The sequence below is a fragment of the Prionailurus viverrinus genome, chromosome E1, assembly GCF_022837055.1.
Source record: "Prionailurus viverrinus isolate Anna chromosome E1, UM_Priviv_1.0, whole genome shotgun sequence".
NCBI lineage: Eukaryota > Metazoa > Chordata > Mammalia > Carnivora > Felidae > Prionailurus > Prionailurus viverrinus.
The window spans coordinates 50,957,335-50,977,595 of record NC_062574.1 but is presented as its reverse complement, the minus strand read 5'-3'; the positions used below and the strand labels follow the sequence as shown (position 1 = coordinate 50,977,595).

Genomic DNA, 20,261 nt, shown 5'->3' with positions numbered 1-20,261 from the left:
GGGAAGGTTTACAGGTCTGCTGGGTTAAGTCCTAGAAACGTGAGGATGTTGAACAAATACCTTCCATGGGCTCCAGCATGCGTTGCGGAGTTGGTACACAGAAAAGAACCCAAACCCAGAGGAGATTTTAAAAACGAGGCAGCGTCGAGGCACACAGAACCCATGGGATCGAAACGTTCTAGAGAGAAAGACTCATCCTGTTCCCTAGGTGCCTTCAAGTCTCCTTGGAGCAGCTCTCCGTGCGTGGCCCCTAATGGAAATTCTGACGATTGCTCAGGGCTCTACGCCCCGGCCATTTCTCCCTCAGTCTTGCTGCAATCGTCCAGACAGACATCGCCGCCTGGATGTCACAGGGGGCAGCCAGGTGCGCCCTGGATGGAACTTACCACCAATACTTGTTTGTTGCTCATTCCTGGACTGCGACTCTCCAAACCTCCAGGCATCCAAAGCACGATCTGGGGAACCTTCCCTGGACCCCTCCGTCTTCCACGGCCCCCCCAAAAGAACCAGCCCCTCGCTCTGCCAACTGATATCTGGACTGTTTCTCCATTCTGTCCCACGTGCTCCCCTCTCGGACTGAACTGGCCCAGCAGCCTCCTGACGGGCCGGCCTTTCCTGCGACACTCTTCTCTCAGGCCTTCTCCCTCCCTGTCCCAGGCAACGGGACCCATCTCGACAAGCATTCCGTCATCTCTCCCGTCTCCACGGCAGACCCCTCATCGGCGCCGCCGCTAAGACCCGCCGTGAAGTCTCTCCAACGGCATCTCAACCCCACCTCTCGGTCCTTGCGTCCTCGAACCTCACGCTGCACGGCGACCAGTCCCCGGAGCGATTTCACACCTTGACAGCTCGGCTCAAGTAGGTGGCCTGTACTACTGTCCCAGCCACACGTCACGATCGGCTGGCGGGTCCTCTGACCTCATACCCTGATCTGCGTCGCCCCCTTCTGCCTCCACGGATAGCACTGTCTTACGATACCCATGGCACCTGCTGGCAAGTCTCACGCTGCATGCTGACCGAGGCCGAGAAGCGTGCCAACGCACGTCTATATTCTCAGTGCCCTCAGCCCGGTACTGGAAGGCGTCCCTTCATTTGCTGAAGCGAACGTTGTCCACAGCGTTACCCTCCGCGCAGAGGACCGCGCGGAGGCAGGCACTCCAGACTCGCTTGGCTTGAACTTTTTTGAGGATTTGGGCCTCTCACACTCCATGGAGAGAAAGCGGAGTCTCAACGTAGCCATCTATGGTTCCTAGGCACTGCCTTTTTTTTTTTTTTTTTGTAATTTTTTTTTTTTTAACGTTTACTTAGTTTTGACAGAGAGGGAGAGAGACAGAGCATGAGAGAGGGAGGGGCAGAGAGAGAGAGAGGGAGACCCAGAATCCGAAACAGGCTCCAGGCCCCGAGCCGTCGGCACAGAGCCCGACGCGGGGCTCGAACTCACGGACCGCGAGATCGTGACCTGAGCCGAAGTCGGACGCTCGACCGACCGAGCCCCCCCAGGTGTCCCTCCTACGCACTGCCTTGAAAGGAGTCCTGAATTCTGGACCTAGGGATCCACCCAAGGCCTCCGGGGTGAAAGGGGACCAGGGTAAAAGCGTAGCGAGACAATCACCTCCGTGAAGACGATGCGGCGTTCCAGGTGGCGCTCGGGGTCCGCCGTGCGCAGCTGGGCCCGGAGGAAGTCCGCAAAGGAGCTGTGCTGCTGTGTGTGATAGTACTCCCGAGACAGCGCCTGGGCCGTGAACAGGCCCAGGGAGGAAGCGCCCAGGCGGACCACGGCGTCCGGCGTGGCACAGCCCAGCAGTATCGACTTGGCCTCCTCGCACACCCTCTGGTAAAGTTCGTCGGTCAAGGCCCCGCGGCCTAGCCTCTCCGTGACCTGCAGCACCACAGAGGCACAGGCGTCCGAGTGGTACCCGACGAAGACTTCGGAAGGGCTGTATCTGTGTCCGCCTGCGAAGTGCTGAGCTTTCACATCCACGAACCTCTCCACCCAGGCCTTGAGCTCCTCCACGACCCTTCTCTGCCATTTCTCCAGGACGGTGTTGATGTCCAGGTAGTGCTTCTCCAGCCGGTTGATGAGAGGGATGGGGAACTGTTTGTAGACGACGTCTTTCTCCTCGATGACGATCAACCGGAAGTCGGGGTGCACCCGGCACTTGACCCGATGGGTCCCCAGCCCGAGGTCCACGTACTTCTGGCCTCCCAGGTAGACATAGTACTGGTTGAGCGCGTCGTACAGGCTCTCGTAGAGACTCTGGAGGTTGAGCAGCACCACCGTCTTGCCGGTCTCCATGCAGATCTTCACCCGGTTGATGTTCCTGCAGATCTGGGCGTACTCCTGGTCCCGGGGAAAGCTGGAGCCGAAAATGATCTCCGGCTGCTGGTCGTCCCTGAAGAACATCTGCTGCAGGACCTGGAGGGCCGCGTAGTTTCTGGTCAGCACGAGCAGGTAGCGGGACTCGGACTCGTCCGGCTCCCCGCCCGCCGCCTTCTGGAGGCGGCCGCACATGTTCTGCTCGATCAGCTGTATGGTGCTGACCGCCTCTGAGCACTTCGCCTCGGGCAAGGCGGCCGTAAAAATGTCCAGCGCGTGGATGTCGTCTTTGCCGCTGAAGTTGCGGAGGACGGCCTGCGCGATGTCTTGCGGGGAAGGCTCTTTATCAGAAGCCTTGGCCCTGGCGAAGACCATCTTGATGAGGCTGTAGTAGTCACGGAGCCCGAAGAACTCCTTGTCTTGCTTCCTGCACACCGTTTCATAGGCTCTGGCAAAGGGCGCAAAGAAGCCCTGCACTCTCTGTTGAACCAGGGGCTCCGAGGAGCAGATACCCTTGGCGCTCTCCATGAGCTCCTTCTTGCTGGGACTGCCGCGCGACACAAAAATGCCCCGGTTCATCTTGGCGGGGTCCAGGGCCCAGTTGGAAATGCCTATGAAGCCAACCTTTTGGTGGGGGGCAGGATCGTCTTCGATACAGCCGTACTCCAGCAGCGGGTGCAGCGCCTTCAGGGGCATCTTGGGCGAGTCCTCGGCCAGCCCCACCTCGTCCAACACCACCACGGACACGTACTCCTGCAGGTCCTTGCCCTGCTGGAAGCGGGCACACTGCTTGAAGGTGCTTATGATGCCCTGCGGGGTGGAGTGGGGGCTGCACTGGAACGACACCAGGTGGACCTGCTTCAGGTTGCGGAAGAGGTCTGAGTGGGCCGCCGGGCCTTGCATGGCATCCGCCACGATGGTCTTGGCAAGAGATTTAGAGCTGCCGGGCTTCCCCACCAGGAAGAGGGGAATCTTCAGCTCGATGCAGATGACCATCATGAAGACGTTCTCTTTCAAAGCCGAGTTCCTGGCGATGGTTTTCCGCAAAGACACGCCATCCAGGAAGAGATCCTGCGTTCGAGTTATCTCCTCCAGGACGACCTTGCTGTCGTTGTAGGGTTCCGGAAAGAGCCTGCAGACGGTCTTCCAATAGGACTCCTTCTGTTCTAAGGAGGCGTGATAGCACACCCCGAGCGCCAGCACCAGGGACCAGAGGACGGGATCCCTCTCGAAGCCGCTTTGGTCCACGTCGGCCCTGCAGAGGAAGGCGTCCAGCTGGGACAGGAGCATCACGCGGTGCTCGTAAAACCACATGAAGACTCGGACACAGCGCTCCACGTCCCTGAGGCTGACAAAGCCACACTCGTTTCCTGTCTTCCTCATGAAGCTCTGCGAGGCGGAAAGCACGTCCGTGATGGCCCGGATCTGGGCTTCGCCCACCCCGGCGGCGTCCACCGTCCTCTGCACGATCTGCTGGATATAGAGCTTCTCGGCGGTGTTATTCAGCTGGCCGAAGTCCCACACCAGGGGGATGAGGCTCGGCGGCAGAGCGTGGACCCGGTACACCAGCTGCCGGAGAGGGGTGGAGCCAAGCTTCTCTGCCGTGTCCTCCGAGCGGACCCTGTACCCTAAACCGGCCGCCTCCAAACGGCGGATCATCTCCTGCGAGTGCTTCCGGTAAGGGTTGCAGGCGGCTATGATGTGCAGGCCCGAGTCCTTGGCCAGGGGCTGGCCGTTCACGGTACGATCGCACAGGACTTCCTTGATGCAGCTTATGGCTTCCGTTGTGTTGGCTTCATCGAAAAACAAGATGGTGCCCAGCTGATGCTGCTCCTTGTTGAAGACAGCGAGTTCCTCGGCCTCCCGGACTTTGGAGTAGATCATCTCTGCCGTCGTTCCTCCGTGGACCTTGACCAACTTCATGGTTTCAGCTTGGGTGCTCCCACGGCGCAGGTCGCTGAGGAACTTAATGAGCCTGGTTTTCCCGCAGCCGGTCTCCCCCATGACGATAACGGGGATCCCACACCGGAACCGCATCTCGATGGCGAGGATCTTAAGCATGTTGTCCATGGTGAGCTCATAGGTTTCATCGGGGTCCGTGGGCCACTGGATCCCTAACGCCAGGCACAGCCTTTCCAGTTTCTCATGCCTGGGCAGCTGGTCGAAGTCAACATTGAAGGGCACCCTCTGGAGTGACAGCCCCCGGTACAGTTCCATCGCCATGACATCTTTCTTGATGACCGTCCTGCTGGAGAGATCCACCGCGTCAAGGCCGCCGTTCTGGTTGGGCTGGATGTGGAAGCCTATGAATGTCATGGACGTGTGGTCGCCGTTGAAGAACACGTACGGGTGAGGCTCGGACTCCCACCTCCTCCGGAGAGTGAAAGGGGCGAGATCTTCTTCCCTGACCCCATCCATGGGGACCGCGTACCTCCCTGGGCTTTGGTCGGACGTGTGAAGGGTTGGTGTGGCGAAATCTCTGGCCATGAAGATCATGAAGGTGACCACAAAGTTCTTGAAGCCCCCCAGCGTGTCTCCAGTTACGTCTGGGTTGCAGAAGAGGGAACCCTCGCAATCTCGGAGCTGGTAATTGAGGAACCCGGCAAAGTTCCGGAGCTCTGACCAGGATGGATCTATCACCCCGCAGTAAATCAGGAAATACTGCAGGCATTCCGTAGGGGTGCCTTCCACACAGCCTTCTTGGTACAGGAACGAGTCCAGGTTTTCTTTCTGGTGGAACCGTCTCAGATACTGGTAAGGCCTCTGGAAAGTCTCGCTTTGGAACACGCCCTGGTCCATCCCTGGATCTCTGGAGTTCTCCTCGGGATTCAGCTCCATATCGATCACTTCTTTGGGAGGCCGGCAGGTGACTCTTGGGAAGATGTCGAGAAAACTGAACTGGGGGCCATGCGTACTCTGGAAAGGGGAGACACAAAGAAAACGCGTATGGCTCCGTTTTCCGAAGCATCGTTCTGCACCTTAACCCTTCACGCGGTCTGCACCGGACGGGCCTTTATGAGCAACTACTTTGCGTCAACTGACTTCCACAGCCTCCTTTGTACACGAGACTGCTTTCTTTTGTATGCTGAGGCATCGTGGGAACTTACCTTCTCAGCTGCTAAGTCTTTTCTACCCGACTTCTTGAAACAAAAATCTCTAAATTTTTTTTTAATCTTTATTTATTTTTGAGAGAGAGAGAGAGAGAGAGAGAGAGAGAGAGAGAGAGAGGGAGAGAAACAGAGCACGAGCAGGGGAAGAACAGAGAGAGAAGGAGACACAGAATCTGAAGCAGGCTCCAGGCTCTGAGCCGTCAGCACAGAGCCCGACATGGGGCTCGAACCCACCAACGGTGAGATCATGACCTGAGCTGAAGTTGGGCGCTCAACTGACTGAGCCACCCAGGCACCCCCTGAAACAAAATCTCTATTAAGCACGTGTGTGTGCGCGTGCAGACGCGTGCACAAGATGCCCACCCTTTCGTTTAGAAATGTACACGACAGGGGGCGCCTGGATGGTTCAGTCAGCTGAACACCCAGCTCAGGTCATGATCCCAGGGTTGTGGGATCGAGCCCCATGTCAGGCTCTGCACTGAGCATAGGGCCTGCTTGAGATTCTCACTCTCCCTCTCTCCCTGCCCTTCCCCAGTTTGCACATGCTGTCTCTCTCTCTCTCTCTCTCTCTCTCTCTCTCTCTCTCTCTCAAAAAAGGAAACGTATGTGACAAAAGCCTCCTTCCCATCTTGGCTGACATTAAGAAAGACGGACCGTGTCCAGCAGATGAACTTACTGCATTGCAAGCACTGCTGGCATTTAACGCCAACAGCATGAATCCCGAAGTGAACAAAACAAACATAAGATACTGCTAACAGATGACGGTATTTTCATTCCAGACATTATTAGAAAAATAATTTTAAAGACTGAATTGTCTTTACTAACACCGTGCTCAGCTGCTTTGCTAAGGGAGCCGTGGGCGAACCGGTGCAGAGACGTGAAAATACCCTGTGGTACACACCCGTTTGGAAGGCGTCTTGAGCATTACTGGGGTCCTTTCCAGGATTTCAATGATGTATAAATGGCACGGGTTCCGGAGCCACATTTTCCCATTTATATCCATTAAGTACTGCAGGATGAGGAGTTTGAAAATGAACACCCAAAGTCCGGTCTGCACCTAAAGACAGAATCACACAGGTGTAGGAGCGCTTAGAAGACGGCCCGTCCTCCCAGCCCCGGGGACTGTCGTGCTCGGTCCTTGGACACGGTGATACTGAGTATCAATACGCGTGGGAAGAGGACGCTGACTTCCCCGAAGCAGCCGCGCGACCAAGACCCCGGGGCACTTACCGAAGAGGTCACGTCAAAGTGGAATATCATGGGTCTGGTCTGATAGCGGGCCTTCAGGAAAGGCAGGAGGGAACTCAGTACTTGGTTCTCATCCACCTGAGGGTCGATCAATCGGATGACCTTAAGGGGCACGTTTTCTCCTCTCAGCTTCATCGTCAGTTTGCTGTGCAATCTCTCCACGTAGAGAGACTTCCCTGAAACGTTAGCGTATGGAAATCAGGCGGCAGGACTGTGGACCAGGAAGACTTGTTGCAAGTCGCTTCTCTGTGCAAAATTTGGAACGGGTGAAACAAACCATCTCCCCGATTCACAACCTCAGAGAGCCAGAACCTCCCTGAGACTCCGTGTCCCCGCCTACAGAGGGCTCCATCCGAGCCCCCCCCCCCCCCCCCGCCCCGCTGCAGGGGGAAGGGCCCGTCGGATGGCCCCCGCGACCTGAGGGGCCCGCCCACCCCGGCAGCGGTCATTACCGACGCCCGCGCGCTTAGACGCCACGATGCCCACGCACGTCCGGTCCCGGAACACGTCGGCGGCCGACGGCATGTGCGCGGGGACCTGGAAGTGCTGCGCCAGGTAGGCCTGGATGTCCCGCAGGGGCGCCTGGGGGGTGACCAGGACCTTGTGCTGGCTGAAGGCGGAGGGCAGGTGACAGTGCTCCCGCTCACTGTCGCACACCATCACCAGCTGGAAGTCCTCGTGGTGTGGCTGTGAGCACAGGCTCAGGAAGAGTGCCTCCGCCTGGCTGGCCACCTCGTAGCTCAGCAGGTCCGCGTACAGCAGGCTGTAGACGCCCTGCCCCCGGGAGCCCGGGGTCAAGCAGCGACGCAGGAGCAGAGCCACCTCCTCCAAGGTGGTCGCCGGGGTGCAGAGCAGCACCTCGTCGAAGGTGGGCAGGGGCTGCTGCGGAGTGTGCATGTAGATGGCCAGCGCGGCCAGCAAGACCTCGGAGTGGCCGCAGACGATGAGGTTGGGCCGGCCGACGTGCAGGCCCTTGGGCAGCTGGCGCTCCACGGGGCACCCGCGCATCCACCCCAGGAGGGCCAGGCATCGGCCGAGGGCCTCCAGGTCCAGGCAGTGGGGCAGGAAGGCGCTCATGCACGCCAGCGACTGCTCCAGGACAGCCCTCAGCTTGCCCGCCAGGCTGAGCTCCCGCAGGAGCATCACCTGCAGCCCCTGGATCACCGTCTTCTCCTCGTGCCTGGCAGCCTCCCCGCGGGGCTCCTTGAGGGCCTTCGCGACGTCCTTCGGGGTGCAGTTGCCTTTGATGAAGGACAGCATGGTGAGGGCGGCGTCGCTGGGCGGCGCTTTCTTGAGCTCCGTGCTCAGGTACACCAGCTGCTCGGCGGTGTAGTAGTTGAGGTAAAAGTGCTTGGCCCGCTTCTCTGCCACGAAGGCCTCCCAGCGGTCCAGGAACTGCTCCAGCTGCTTGCTGACGGCCTCCAAGAGCTCTGCTACCGAGCCGCTGCCCTTGAGCTGGACCACAGGCTCCAGGCGGAAGTCCATCTGGATGGAGACGCCGTGTCGAGGAGAGCAGTGCACCTGGGCCGTCCAGTTTCTGAACAGCATGTTCCCGGCAGCGTACAGGTTTATGAAGGACTCCACGAGCCTCTGCACGTTGCAGAACACCTGTGGCGAACGGAAGCGGGAGCCGTGTCACGGGCGACGCAGGAGTCGGCGGGAGGAAGCGCCCCTCGGGTTCGGGTCTTTGCACGCTTCCCGGCGCGGCCTCGGACACGCGGGGCTCGCCGCGGAGGCCTCATCTCCTCTTTACATAATCAGCCTCCCGAGGGGACTCTCTTGAGGATAAAGGCTATTGTCATAAGGTACAAATAGCCTTGAAAGAGAAAACCCTTGACAGAGGCCAGGGGCTGTTACGTAAACGGATACTCCTTTAACGGTATGTTTGCTTTTAATTTTGACCAAGAGCTACGATCTAAATCTTCTGGTATTGGGGGGTTCTTGCTGATTCACAGCGATCGAAGCAACAGAAGTCTCCTTCTGGGACCCCTCCGCTGGCCGTCTCCCCTGCGACGCAGAGAACTAACAGACAATTCAGCCTGCGCACCTTAAGACGGGACCACCGACCGAACGGGCCCGTCGTGGCTTAGACATCTCTTGGCGTCTTGAATTCGGGTTCCTGCATTCTGCAGGCCCGCTGGTCCCCCCTGGCCCCCCCCCCCCCCCAGATTTAAAGCGGAGTGCCTCCTATCACTTAATGCCAACTCAGACCCTCGTGAGTTGTCCGGCCCGCGGGCAGTGAGAGTCCTCACCTTGGAAAATATCTCTACTTGAACATTGCTGTGATCTTTCTTGCCAGACATCAGCATCAGCTTGTTCAAAAGCTCCTTGAGCTCTTCCAAAGAGAAGTCTCGCGTCTCCTCGCGGCCTCCGTGGCTCTCGGGAAGGGATAACTGTAGAACCGTGTCTGGGGAGATCTGGAGGCAAGTGCCAGTGTAGAAGCTGGTTTTCTGGAGGCAGAACCCCCCCCCACACCCCCCCCAAGTGACAGCAGCCCGCACAGGTCACAGCAGTGCCAGGACGTGGGGTGGCTCACCTTTTGGCCATCTGCGGGGGCCCTGATGGTATAGCAGCCTTTGTCGTTGATGGCCGTTGCCAGAGACAGGGAAGTGAGCTCTACTGAACCGTGACTTTCCTTCACCGTTTTCAGCCACTCTAAGTTCCTGGCAGAGTCGCACTGTTGGGACAGGAGGGACACCTTCTTTCTCTTCTGCCCGTGGTCGCCCTCCTCTGCTCCCGCGGTGTAAGCCCCTCTTCCCCATGTCCCGCTGGGAGTGCAGTCGCCCTGGGTGAGGCTTTCCTCACCCGCTGTCCTCTCACCTGTCCCGCTCGGGTCGCTGCCCCACAGTGTTGCCCTTTTTCTAACGGGCTGATTGTCCGTGTCCCCACCCGTGGCCAGTGCCCTGGCTAGCACGCGGGGGGCACATGGACGGGACGGGGGAAGGCTTGGTTCTGCCGGGCCCCCAGGCGGGGGTGAGGCCGGATGGAGCAAGGGCACTGTGGCCTTACGTTCTCCGTGTGCTTCTGGGGACCCCAAGTCCAACCGGAAGCACTAAGGAGAAACGATGACGGAGATGTTTTGTGGGCAAGTAAGCTTCCAGGAGTAGAAACGGAGATGCCTCGTCCTGTCCTTCTGTCTCCCCTTTCCTCCCTCACCCTCCTCCCTCACCCTCTGGCCAGATGCGGCTTGCCAGACATGGCCTCTGCAGACTAGCCACGTGATGCGGTGTGGGTCTGCTCGAACCCTGGTGCACGTGGTTTACTTAAACTACCACGTTCGTTTTAAAGATTTTTTTTCAAAGTTTTATTTATTTTTGAGACAGAGAGAGACACAACATGGGGTGGGGGCAGAGAGGGAGACACAGAATCCGAAGCAAGCTCCAGGCTCCGAGCTGTCAGCGCAGAGCCCGACGTGGGGCTCGAACCCACAAACAGAGACCAGGACTTGAGCTGAAGTCGGATGCTTCACTGACTGAGCCACCCAGGGGCCCCACGTTCATTTTCTTTCTGATAAAAAATGGATTTCTAGGGGCACCTGGCTGGCTCAGCCGGTAGAGCATGTGACCCTTGATCTCAGGGTCCTGAGTTCAAGCCCTGTGTTGGGTGTAGAGCTTACTTATGGATTAAGTAAATATAAAAATTAATATATATTATACAAATATATACAAAATATAATTTACAAAATACAAATTAATATATATTTTACAAACATATAAATTTAAAACGTTAATTTACACCATTTATGGAAAATATGGAAAATACCAAGCGATATACAGAATTAAGTAACAGTTACTACGATTCAAAAAAAAAAACACCGGTCACAGGTCAGTCTTCTGTCCGTGAGTGTTTTGCATGACGGGAATTGTACTTAATTTACATGCAATTCTGAATTACACTTTCTAACGTAATAAGGGAGAGAAGGCATTTCCACGTATGAAGGAAAACTGGTTTTAAACATCATTTTAGGGGCTCCCAGGGGGCTCAGTCGGTTGAGCGTCCGACTCCTGATTTCGTCTCAGGTCATGATCTCAGGGTTCGTGAGTTCAAGCCCCACGTCAGGCTCTGTGCTGACAGTACAGAGCCTGCTTGGGATTCTCTCCCTCTCTCACTGACCCTCCCGCACTCTTGCCTGGACTCTCTCTCTCTCAAAATAATTAAACCATAAAGAAAAATCATTAAAAAAATTTTTTTAATGTTTTATTTTTGAGAGAGACAGACAGACAGACAGACAGACGGAGACAGAGCACGAGCAGGGGAGGGGCAGGGAGAGAGGGAGACACAGAATGGGAAGCAGGATCCAGGCTCCGAGCTGTGAGCAAAGAGCCCGACGCGGGGCTCGAACCCACGGACTGTGAGCTCGTGACCCGAGCCGAAGTCGGACGCTTAAGCGACTGAGCCACCCAGGCGTCTGCCCAAGAGAGACATCATTTTAAAATGCCGCATCCACCCGTCATTCCGGTGGCATAGTTCGCAGTCACGCCCCTGGCGGTGTTGCAATCGCCCACGCGCCTTTGTCTGCTCGCCTGAAGCCAGGAGTAAGACTTACCAGCTTATGGGGCAGGTATGCGTCGTTGTTCAGGGCCCTCCACAGTTCCCCGAGATGGGTCATGAACTCGTCGAACCCCGCGCTCGTGTCCAGCTTGTACAGCAGCGGGGAGTAGCCCTGCACGGCATCGTGGAAGCAGGCCACCCGGTCCACGTCGATGTCGTTCTCCCCCGCGGAGATGGAGGCCAGGTCCACAAACACCTTCAGCTCGTGGACGCCTTGGGGCGGAGGGGGACAGGTGAGGGGGTGGGGGCGGGACGGCTCTAGGATGGCCCGGCATTCTGACCTCGAGCAAGGATCCTTAGTGAGGTATAAACGGATACTGCTGGAATTTCAGGGTCTTGCTTATCGACTTTCTGCTCTTAGCACAGAGCCGGGGCCATCTTTCTTTTGCAGCTGACGTCGACACTACTGCTCAGCACCTGGCCTCATGGAACCACAGCGACATCCAGGCACCCGTGATGCCTGAACCTCGCTTTATTTCATCTGCACGACGCCACTGTCTTACACGAAAAAGACGCGGGCTCAGCTGGTAAATACTGTGTCGACAGTTAACCATCAAGGGATGGAAGGACCTCTCTTCGGGCAACTTACGAATCAAAGGATGTGCCTCGAAGCGGGCCGGGGAGCCCACGGTGGCAAGCATGGGGGCTCTGGAGGAGAGACAGCCAGCCTCCCCCCTGCACACCAGAGCCGCCTCCCCTCTCCCCTGCTTCCTCCACCTCTCTTCCGTACCTCCCCTCCTCCCCTCTGTGCACCCCCTCTGCCAAAGGCGCCCAAGCCACAAGACGAAAAAGGCTGCCAAGCCCCTGGCCCAAAAAGGAACACACAGAACACCACTGAGTGTGACGTAATCCAAACTCTCTGCGGACGAGGGCTCACCTTGTTTTGTAGCTAAAATCAAGCCCAGGAAAAAGCAAAAGGGAGCAGGATTTGTGAGAAAATGACCCTCCACTGTCCACAGCAAGCATCCAGAGTGGGGGGAAAACAGTAGCCGAGGAAATGCTTTGTATGCCGGAATGTAAGAAACACGGTCCTGGGGCGCCTGGGGCGCCTGGGTGGCTCAGTCGGTTGAGCGTCCGACTTCAGCCAGGTCACGATCTCGCGGTCTGTGAGTTCGAGCCCCGCGTCGGGCTCTGGGCTGATGGCTCAGAGCCTGGAGCCTGTTTCCGATTCTGTGTCTCCCTCTCTCTCTGCCCCTCCCCCATTCATGCTCTGTCTCTCTCTGTCTCAAAAATAAGTAAATGTTAAAAAAAAAAAAATTGAAAAAAAAAAAAAAAAAAAAAAGAAACGCGGCCCTGAAATAAACTGTGCCGGCAATCGCTGCGGCAAATGCTGTGCATCGACCTGACTCAGACAGCATCTCTGTTCTTCAGGCAGCACGTGAGCAAGCGGAGGGCTTGCCCCCCGCGCCCCCCGCCCCACGAGCCATCTGAACACTCCCTCCAGACGCCGACCGCCGTACCTCCGAGAGCCTCCCGGACCCAGCTAATGAACTCCTTCCTCAGGGACAGCTCGTTCAGACACTGGCACCGGGGCTCAGTAATGTCCTGTAGCAGCTTTTTGGCCTGGATGAGCTGCTTGCTGATCCGGTCCAGCTTCTCGTGGCGGAACTGGCTGAAGTTGTCCGTCTGCAAGACGAGGCTCTACTGTGCGCGGGACGGGGTTACCTGGAGCCCTGGAGTTGGAGCCGTAGCGACGACCATCCCCGGAGGCCCCAGCCCCGCCCTTCCTGCACTGGCGGGAGCCGGAGGCAGGCACATGGAGCCCCTGTCCCCGAGACGCCACAACCCCCCTGCTGTCCCCGGAATCGGTACAGGAACCACCCCTGCTCCGTGCCTGGCGTTCTGCCAAGCAACGTATGCCAGAACGCAGCCAGGTAAAAATTGCTAGTTTTCCTACTTCGCGGGTAAGGACACGGACCCCCGGAGCAGTGACTTACTCGAGAGCACGCTGCTGGCATTCAAGGTTACGTGTGCTTTAATTCCAAATTTTGTGCTAAACTTTAATCATCATCGCAAGCGTCTATACCATACCGCAGGTCACGGGATACCCTGTCAATGCTCGCCTGAAGGAACACACCGCATGGGGCCCGGGTCTTGCCCGTAGCAGAGACAGCCTGCCACGGACCGCTCCTCGCTGGCACCAGGGGACGCACTGAGCCGGGCGAAACCAACCCCTCTTTTGCCCCTCCAGCCCCTCTCCAGCCCCATGAGACCAGAGCACTCCCTCCAAATCCCCGGCTGCTGAAAGAGGGTCATCGCCCGTTCCCCAGTTCTCGAACCTCACGCCGACCCGGGAAAACACCGAGTGCCAACGGCACTCACACTGTTTATAAACAGAGGTGGAAACAAGGCCCTGGGCGTGATGTGGCATCGAATGAGGCGCAATCAAGAGCTGCTGGGGGGAGGCTGTGGAACCATCCCGTCCAGCCTCGAGAACCCAGAGAGCCCGTGAGACGCCCCCGCCAACTTCCCAGCCCCCCACCCCAGGGGTCCCTGGCAAATAACTTACAAAGTTTAACAACGTGTGCAGGACACGGAAGTCACCGGTCAGGCCCAAACTGTCCTTGACCTTCAGGATGACCTTGGCTGAGCTGACGGCCTGACGCAGGTGGTGGTACTCCCTGATCTGCCCAACACGGTCACCGATCCAGTCTCTTTGGTCGCTGCTGTCCAGGGCACACATAAGCTGGAGCTCGAAAGTGAGGTTGTTGTATTTATTCACAAAGTCGTTGAACATGACATTGACCTCCTGAAAGGTGATCTCTCCGGACTTCAGATCCTCATACAGATCCTGATACTTCTCGAAACAAGGGCAGTACAGATACTTGTACGCTTCTTCAGGCTGGAGTACCTGCCCTTCCAGCTCCTCCCCGGGCTCGCTCAGCGCCCTCGCGGCTTCCGCCCAGAACGCCTGGAAGAGGTGGCTGTCCTTCAACCAGTCCATCTTCCTGGCCATCTCCTGGACCTGGGGGCTCAGGTTGTAATGTGTCGTCCTCTTTACGTCCGGGGAGGCGGGCGACAACCTCACGGTCACGGCGTCGCTCAGACGTTTACCGTTGAGGTCCTCCGCATGTTTTCTGGTCACCTCTTCCAGATCCACTTGGAAACCACAAAGGAACGTCAGAAGTCAAACCTCTACTCACGGTACCGTTCTACCTTATTTTCCCCATAGTCACCGTCCTCACTGCTCGAAACGCAACTTGCGTGAACCCACTTGCCATCATTCTTCCTCAGTAAGGACCCACTGGTCTCCCCACAACCCCCCCTACCCCCCGCCCCAGCTTGTTCATGACTTCCCACAACAAAGCAAGCACGGTCCCTTCTAGGCACCTCCGGGCGCATGTGACCGTGTGGACATCGCCCGCCTCACTCCCTCCCCAAACCCGCTCCAGGGCCACAACAGACAAGGTCTTGGAAAAGTCACAAACCACGACGGGCTGGGAGGAGCGGAAAAAATCACAGCCAGAGCAGGAGGGTGGTGGGGCGTGGAATTGAAAAGCAGACCCGCAGCCACGGCCAAGGCCGAGTTGGGCCCCAAGGCGAGGGCCGCCAGCCCGCAGCGGGCAGGCTGGGATTCCCTGGCGGCACACACACAGGTCACACAGGTCGTTGGAGAGGAGGGAGAAAGTAAGGAGGCCTGGAACGAAAGGCTGGAGAAGAGGTCCGATTTTCACGCACACCCCATTCTAGACAGCAGGCCGCCCGCCCGTCTCCACCCCAGCCAGCGACAGCTCTGACGCGGAGCGAGTTTGGCAACGGGAGAATCAGGCGTGCCTGGACGCATGTCTTCCCTCAGAAGACGACGGAGGGGTTGTAACAAAGAGGGACACACGCCGTGGGCAGCGGAGGAGGGGAGGCAGGAGCAGGACCCTGAGAGAGGACCAGAACACCGACACCAGATGCAGACGGTCCTCCAGCCCCTCCCGTCTCTCCACCCCCAGGACCCCGGCCGCCGGGCCTGTGCCCCCCACGCTGGTCTGACCACCCCTGGAACAGGACCTAACGTGCCCTTGAGGCCCAGTTACACCACCCTCAGGGGCTACAGCCGGAAGAATTCCCAGACACGCGGGGGGGTCTTTAACATGAAAGACAGAAAAACATCCACATAAGGACTTGGAGGAAACAAGAAACTCTGGGGACAAAAGGCAAGGGAAACGTCTAAGCCGAAAATGACAATAACCTCAGAAAGACGAGACACCGCGATTGTGAACAGGAGCAAGATTAGCACGAAACAGGGTCGTTTAGAGAAAAATCAAAGTTCTCGTAAATCAGTGTGACAACGGAGACGAAAAATGCTAAGGGAAAGGCTGGATGCCAAGGGGCCGAAATTTCTCAGAAAGCAGAGCAGACACCAAAGGGACAAAAGTTGAAGTAGAGATCCACGGAAGTGGCGCGGCTGCCGCGGGAGGTCTGGGACCCAACGGGGCGTGTTCCCGCCAGAGGAAAAGTACCAGTGAGACAGCTCACGCGAATTTCCCAGGGGTCAAGGACGTGGATTTCTAGATTAGGAAGACCTACGTATGCCCAACACGACGGATGGAAAAGCAACCCCGACCTCGGCTCGTCACTATGAACTCTCTGAAGAGCGGGGCCGAAAAGATCGCCAGAGCTTCCGGACAGAGAATGACCAGTGGTCAGAGTCACATCTTGACTTGGGCTTGTCCACACCGACAGGGACAGTGGACCAACGCATCCAAGATCGGGCAGGATCTCCCCTCTGTAATTCTGCAGCAGCTAACGCTCGGGCCTGGGAGACCAGGGCAGCGGGTGGGTGTTCAGGCAGGTCATGCGGAGGCACAGCGATAAACAGCGAAACGACCAAGGTGGCCCGTGCGATGCGGTTAAAAATGCACGCGTCACGAAATGCCTCCCCTCCAAGGTAGACACTGCTGCGTGACATGTGTGGATGGTCCCCTCGGACCCTCCCCCCCTCCCCTGCCCCGGACACCCTCCATTTGGTCCACGAGGGCTCCCCGGACTGTCACCTTTCACCAGGTGCTTCACCTCCCCGCACAGCTTCAGAAGACTGTGGACGCATTTCTTCTCTTTCTTCAGAAACTTGAGCTCCTCCTTCCTCCACTCCAACACTTCCTTTACACGCTGCTTCTCTTGGGGTGAAAGGCACTTTCTCCCTGGAAAACGAGAGGAGCCCAGTAGGAGCAGCAAGCGCATCCTTTTCCGCGAAAACCCTCTAACCCTAACCCTTTCTCTTTTAGATTTGTTTTTAACGTCTATTTATTTATTTATTTATTTATTTTTCAACATTTATTTATTTTTGGGACAGAGAGAGACAGAGCATGAACGGGGGAGGGGCAGAGAGAGAGGGAGACACAGAATTGGAAACAGGCTCCAAGCTCTGAGCCATCAGCCCAGAGCCCGACGCGGGGCTCGAACTCACAGACCGCGAGATCGTGACCTGAGCTGAAGTCGGACGCCTAACCGACTGTGCCACCCAGGCGCCCCAACGTCTATTTACTTTTGAGACAAGAGAGAGACAGAGCACGAACGCGGGAGGGGCAGAGAGAGGGAGGCACGGAATCGGAAGCAGGTTCCGGGCTCCGAGCTGTCGGCCCAGAGCCCCACGCGGGGCTCGAACCCACGAGCAGTGAGAGCATGACCCGAGCCGAAGTCGGACGCCCAACCGACTGAGCCACCCGGGCGCCCCTCTGCCAGCTCCCTTTGAGGATGCTCTGAGGTCACGGCCGTGGGGAGGGACGCGGCGGCTGCTACGTGCACAGCCACGCTGCCCACACGCCCACGGGCCCAGCCTCGTGGAGAGAAACAGGGCGATCTTACCGGCCCATTCTTTCATCACTTCCCCACCATTTTCCTGAGGATTAGAAACCGTCCCCTCTCAGCTGACCAACAGGAAGAGCCCCTCATCGTAGGAGGATGTAGGTCGCTCCTCTACAAAACACGCGGACACCCGCGGTCCCTGTCCAGGAGCCTCAAGTCCGGTCCCGCTGACACTCACTTAACTGACAGATGTCGAGAAACTGATTGGTGTGCTTCATGATGAGCTCCAAGTGTCCCACCAGGACAGTGCCATCCAGGAGGTCCTCGGTAACTTTCGTGAACACGGAGTCGGCGGTGGCCAACAGCTTCTTGCCGCCCTCTGTCACGTTGGCTAGCACCTTCTCATCGGTTTCTGAGCAGGTTGAGAACAGAGCTAAAGGAGCAGGCGCCTGCCCCCCGCCCCCGCCCCCCGCCCCTGCACGACACGGGGCTGCCCCGCGGCCTCCTTGCTATTCTGCCCGCACCTGCACGAGAGACCAGCAAAGGTCACCCTGTGTCTCCAGAAGCGTCTCTCCCTTAGCCCGATTCTGCTTTCTGGAAGGCTTCCCAAACGAACTCGCTCATAAAGGTGACTCCCGCCATGGCAGGAGAGGAGAGCCGCACTTCTCTGGCTTTTAAAACCTGAGCCCCCGTCAGCATGCTGAGGGTTGTTCTGGAACCAGTGTCTCCTTTAAGCCCCGCGTCTTGAGAATCCGCGCAGCGGAACAGTGGCCTGCACCAGGGACGCGCGGGTGCCCAGCGAGGGTGACCCGGAGGGTTTGCAGGGGGTGTTTTTGCGGAGACACATCAATGTGAGGGTCTGATATTCTACACAGGTTGGCTCTCTTGCAAACATGGGGATTTGAGTTTTAAGCTCAAGTGAGAGGACAGAATTTTTATTTATTTATTTTAGTTTTAGTTTTTTTAATTATTACTAATTATTTTTTTAATCTTTATTTTTGAGAGAGAGACACAGCACAAGCAGGGGAGGGGCAGAGAGAGAGGGAGACACAGAAACCAAAGCAACTCCAGGCTCCGAGCTGTCAGCACAGAGCCCGACGCGAGGCTCGAACTCATAAACCGTGAGATCGTGACCTGAGCCAAGGTCAGATGCTTAACCGACTGAGCCACCCAGGCGCCCCTAAAAGCGTCCGTTAATTTTAAAAGACACAAATGAAATCTTTCCAAGTGAGTGGCTTTTAACAAGGCTCATGAAACCACCCACGCCCCCATCAACGCCCTCGTTTTATGCACACAACAGCACTGACAGGCAAGACTCCGATGTAACAGAGACTCCGAATCCTCCAACTGGGATTTTTTTTGTCCCAAATCCAGTGCCCTTGCCCGACATCTGAACCTAATGACTTACACATAAACTTGAATACGACATTTTTTGGGCAATACGTATCTCCCCCTCTCTGACCACAGAACACCCGGGGCATGGGGGGGTGGGGTGGGAGCAAAGAAACAGACAGTATTTATTTTGTTGTGAAAGGTCGTCAGCATCGGCTTCGACGTGGACGCTGATCTCAGAACAACAGAGAGTGGTTTTTAGAGCCAGACACACTTGGGTTTGGACTTTAGTTCTTGGTATTTATGTTTGAGACCTCGGGTGAGTCACACTACGAGCCCCCCGCCTCGGCTTCCTCGCCTGAAGAACGGGGATCTTTCGGGACTGTTTCAAGGACCCTACGCTGGCAGTGAAGCTGGGGCATGGCAGGCACCCAGGGAATGGGGGCCACAGAGCAGGATACCCCGGATCCTCCTGGGTTCCTCCCTCCCGTCTGCTTCCCTGGTCGAACATCAACCCGCCCGAGTATCAGGTCTAATACTCTGTCCCCCGCCCCGGGGCTCAGGAAGACACAAGCACACGGGACAGACACACCTGCACCCCCCACGGACATACCGTATAACTTGAAGAGATGCTTGACGTCCGGCCACGTGAGCAGGTGCGTTAACACCCCATCCATGTCATCCACGGCTTGCCCGTTGCTCCTTGGCCAGGACTTGGTGATCACGGCCGACACAAGACTGCCAAATTTCCGCAGGTCGTGATGGGAGATTCTTTCAAGAATGCTGGTCTGAGACTGAACAAAGAGAGGGAAATGCGGGAGGTTTCTCGGGAGGGTTTGCCTTCGAAGGATGTAAATCAACCGCTCGTTCAATAGCATTCCAGAAATCCTCTGTGGTTTACAAAGCCTCAAAAAAAGCAAGAGAAGAAAATACTTCCCTTTTCTTAGGGCATTTCTGTTTCCCTGCATGCCGTGTCCTCACCTGACAAACATCAGAGATGCAGAAACAGAGGCAAAAAATACACACAGACGCACCTGCACGGCACAACCCGTTTCCTCGGGCTCACGGCGGCCTGCTGCGGGTTTCCTGAACTTCCCGGGAAGGATGCCAAACATAGTATGAGAAAGCTGTTAATACGCATACCCTGTCCTAAACCATGATTCTCAACTGTAACGCGTTCAGCACATACTTTGTAATCCTCCTTCCGATTCCCCACAGAGACATGGAACATCCTCCTTCTTCCGGTTCAAAGTTTTTGTGTTTTTTTTTTTTTTTTTTAATTTATTTTTGGGACAGAGAGAGACAGAGCATGAACGGGGGAGGGGCAGAGAGAGAGGGAGACACAGAATTGGAAACAGGCTCCAGGCTCCGGGCCATCAGCCCAGAGCCCGACGCGGGGCTCGAACTCACGGACCGCAAGATCGTGACCTGGCTGAAGTCGGACGCTTAACCGACTGCACCACCCAGGCGCCCCCCGGTTCAAAGTTTTTATAAAAAGTTCCGGTAATTGGGAAAAAAGCAGGAATTCGTTTACAATAGCTACTTTTTGATATTTACAAGGATGAAGCAAAGCCGTATCCAACAACATATAAAAAGGATTATACACCATGACCGGGTGGGGTTTATCCCGGGGGTGAAAGGTTGGTTTAACACAGAACATTTGTGGGTTTTTTTTTTTTAATGTTTATTTTTGAGAGACAGAGAGAGAGCACGAGCGAGGGAGGGGCAGAGAGAGAGAGGGTGACACAGAATCCGAAGCAGGCTCCAGGCTCCGAGCTGTCAGCAGAGCCCGACATGGGGCTAGAACTCCCAAACCGCGAGTTCATGACCTGAGCCGAAGTCGGATGCTCAAATAACTAAGCCACCCAGGCGCCCCTGTTTTCGTGGGTTTTTTTTTAAGTTTTATTTATTTTTGAGAGCGAGAGAGCGAGAGCAAGCAGGGGAGGGGCAGAAAGGGAGAGAGAGAG

At 56.7% G+C, this 20,261-nt stretch overlaps 1 protein-coding gene across 2 annotated transcripts in view; it reads right to left on the bottom strand.

The window, feature by feature from the left end:
* The window catches only part of RNF213 (ring finger protein 213), a 107,536-nt gene that overhangs the window by 43,874 nt on the left and 43,401 nt on the right, over positions 1-20,261 (bottom strand). For both annotated transcript variants that reach the window (XM_047832190.1, XM_047832191.1), the window contains 12 exons: positions 18,908-19,088; positions 17,201-17,374; positions 16,212-16,358; positions 13,736-14,325; positions 12,687-12,852; positions 11,222-11,439; positions 9,212-9,352; positions 8,928-9,092; positions 7,128-8,283; positions 6,658-6,851; positions 6,329-6,484; positions 1,613-5,233 (listed from right to left, as the gene is read on the bottom strand). In XM_047832190.1, coding sequence (XP_047688146.1) covers positions 1,613-5,233; positions 6,329-6,484; positions 6,658-6,851; positions 7,128-8,283; positions 8,928-9,092; positions 9,212-9,352; positions 11,222-11,439; positions 12,687-12,852; positions 13,736-14,325; positions 16,212-16,358; positions 17,201-17,374; positions 18,908-19,088 — 6,909 coding nt within the window. The remainder of the gene's footprint in view (positions 1-1,612; positions 5,234-6,328; positions 6,485-6,657; positions 6,852-7,127; positions 8,284-8,927; positions 9,093-9,211; positions 9,353-11,221; positions 11,440-12,686; positions 12,853-13,735; positions 14,326-16,211; positions 16,359-17,200; positions 17,375-18,907; positions 19,089-20,261) is intronic.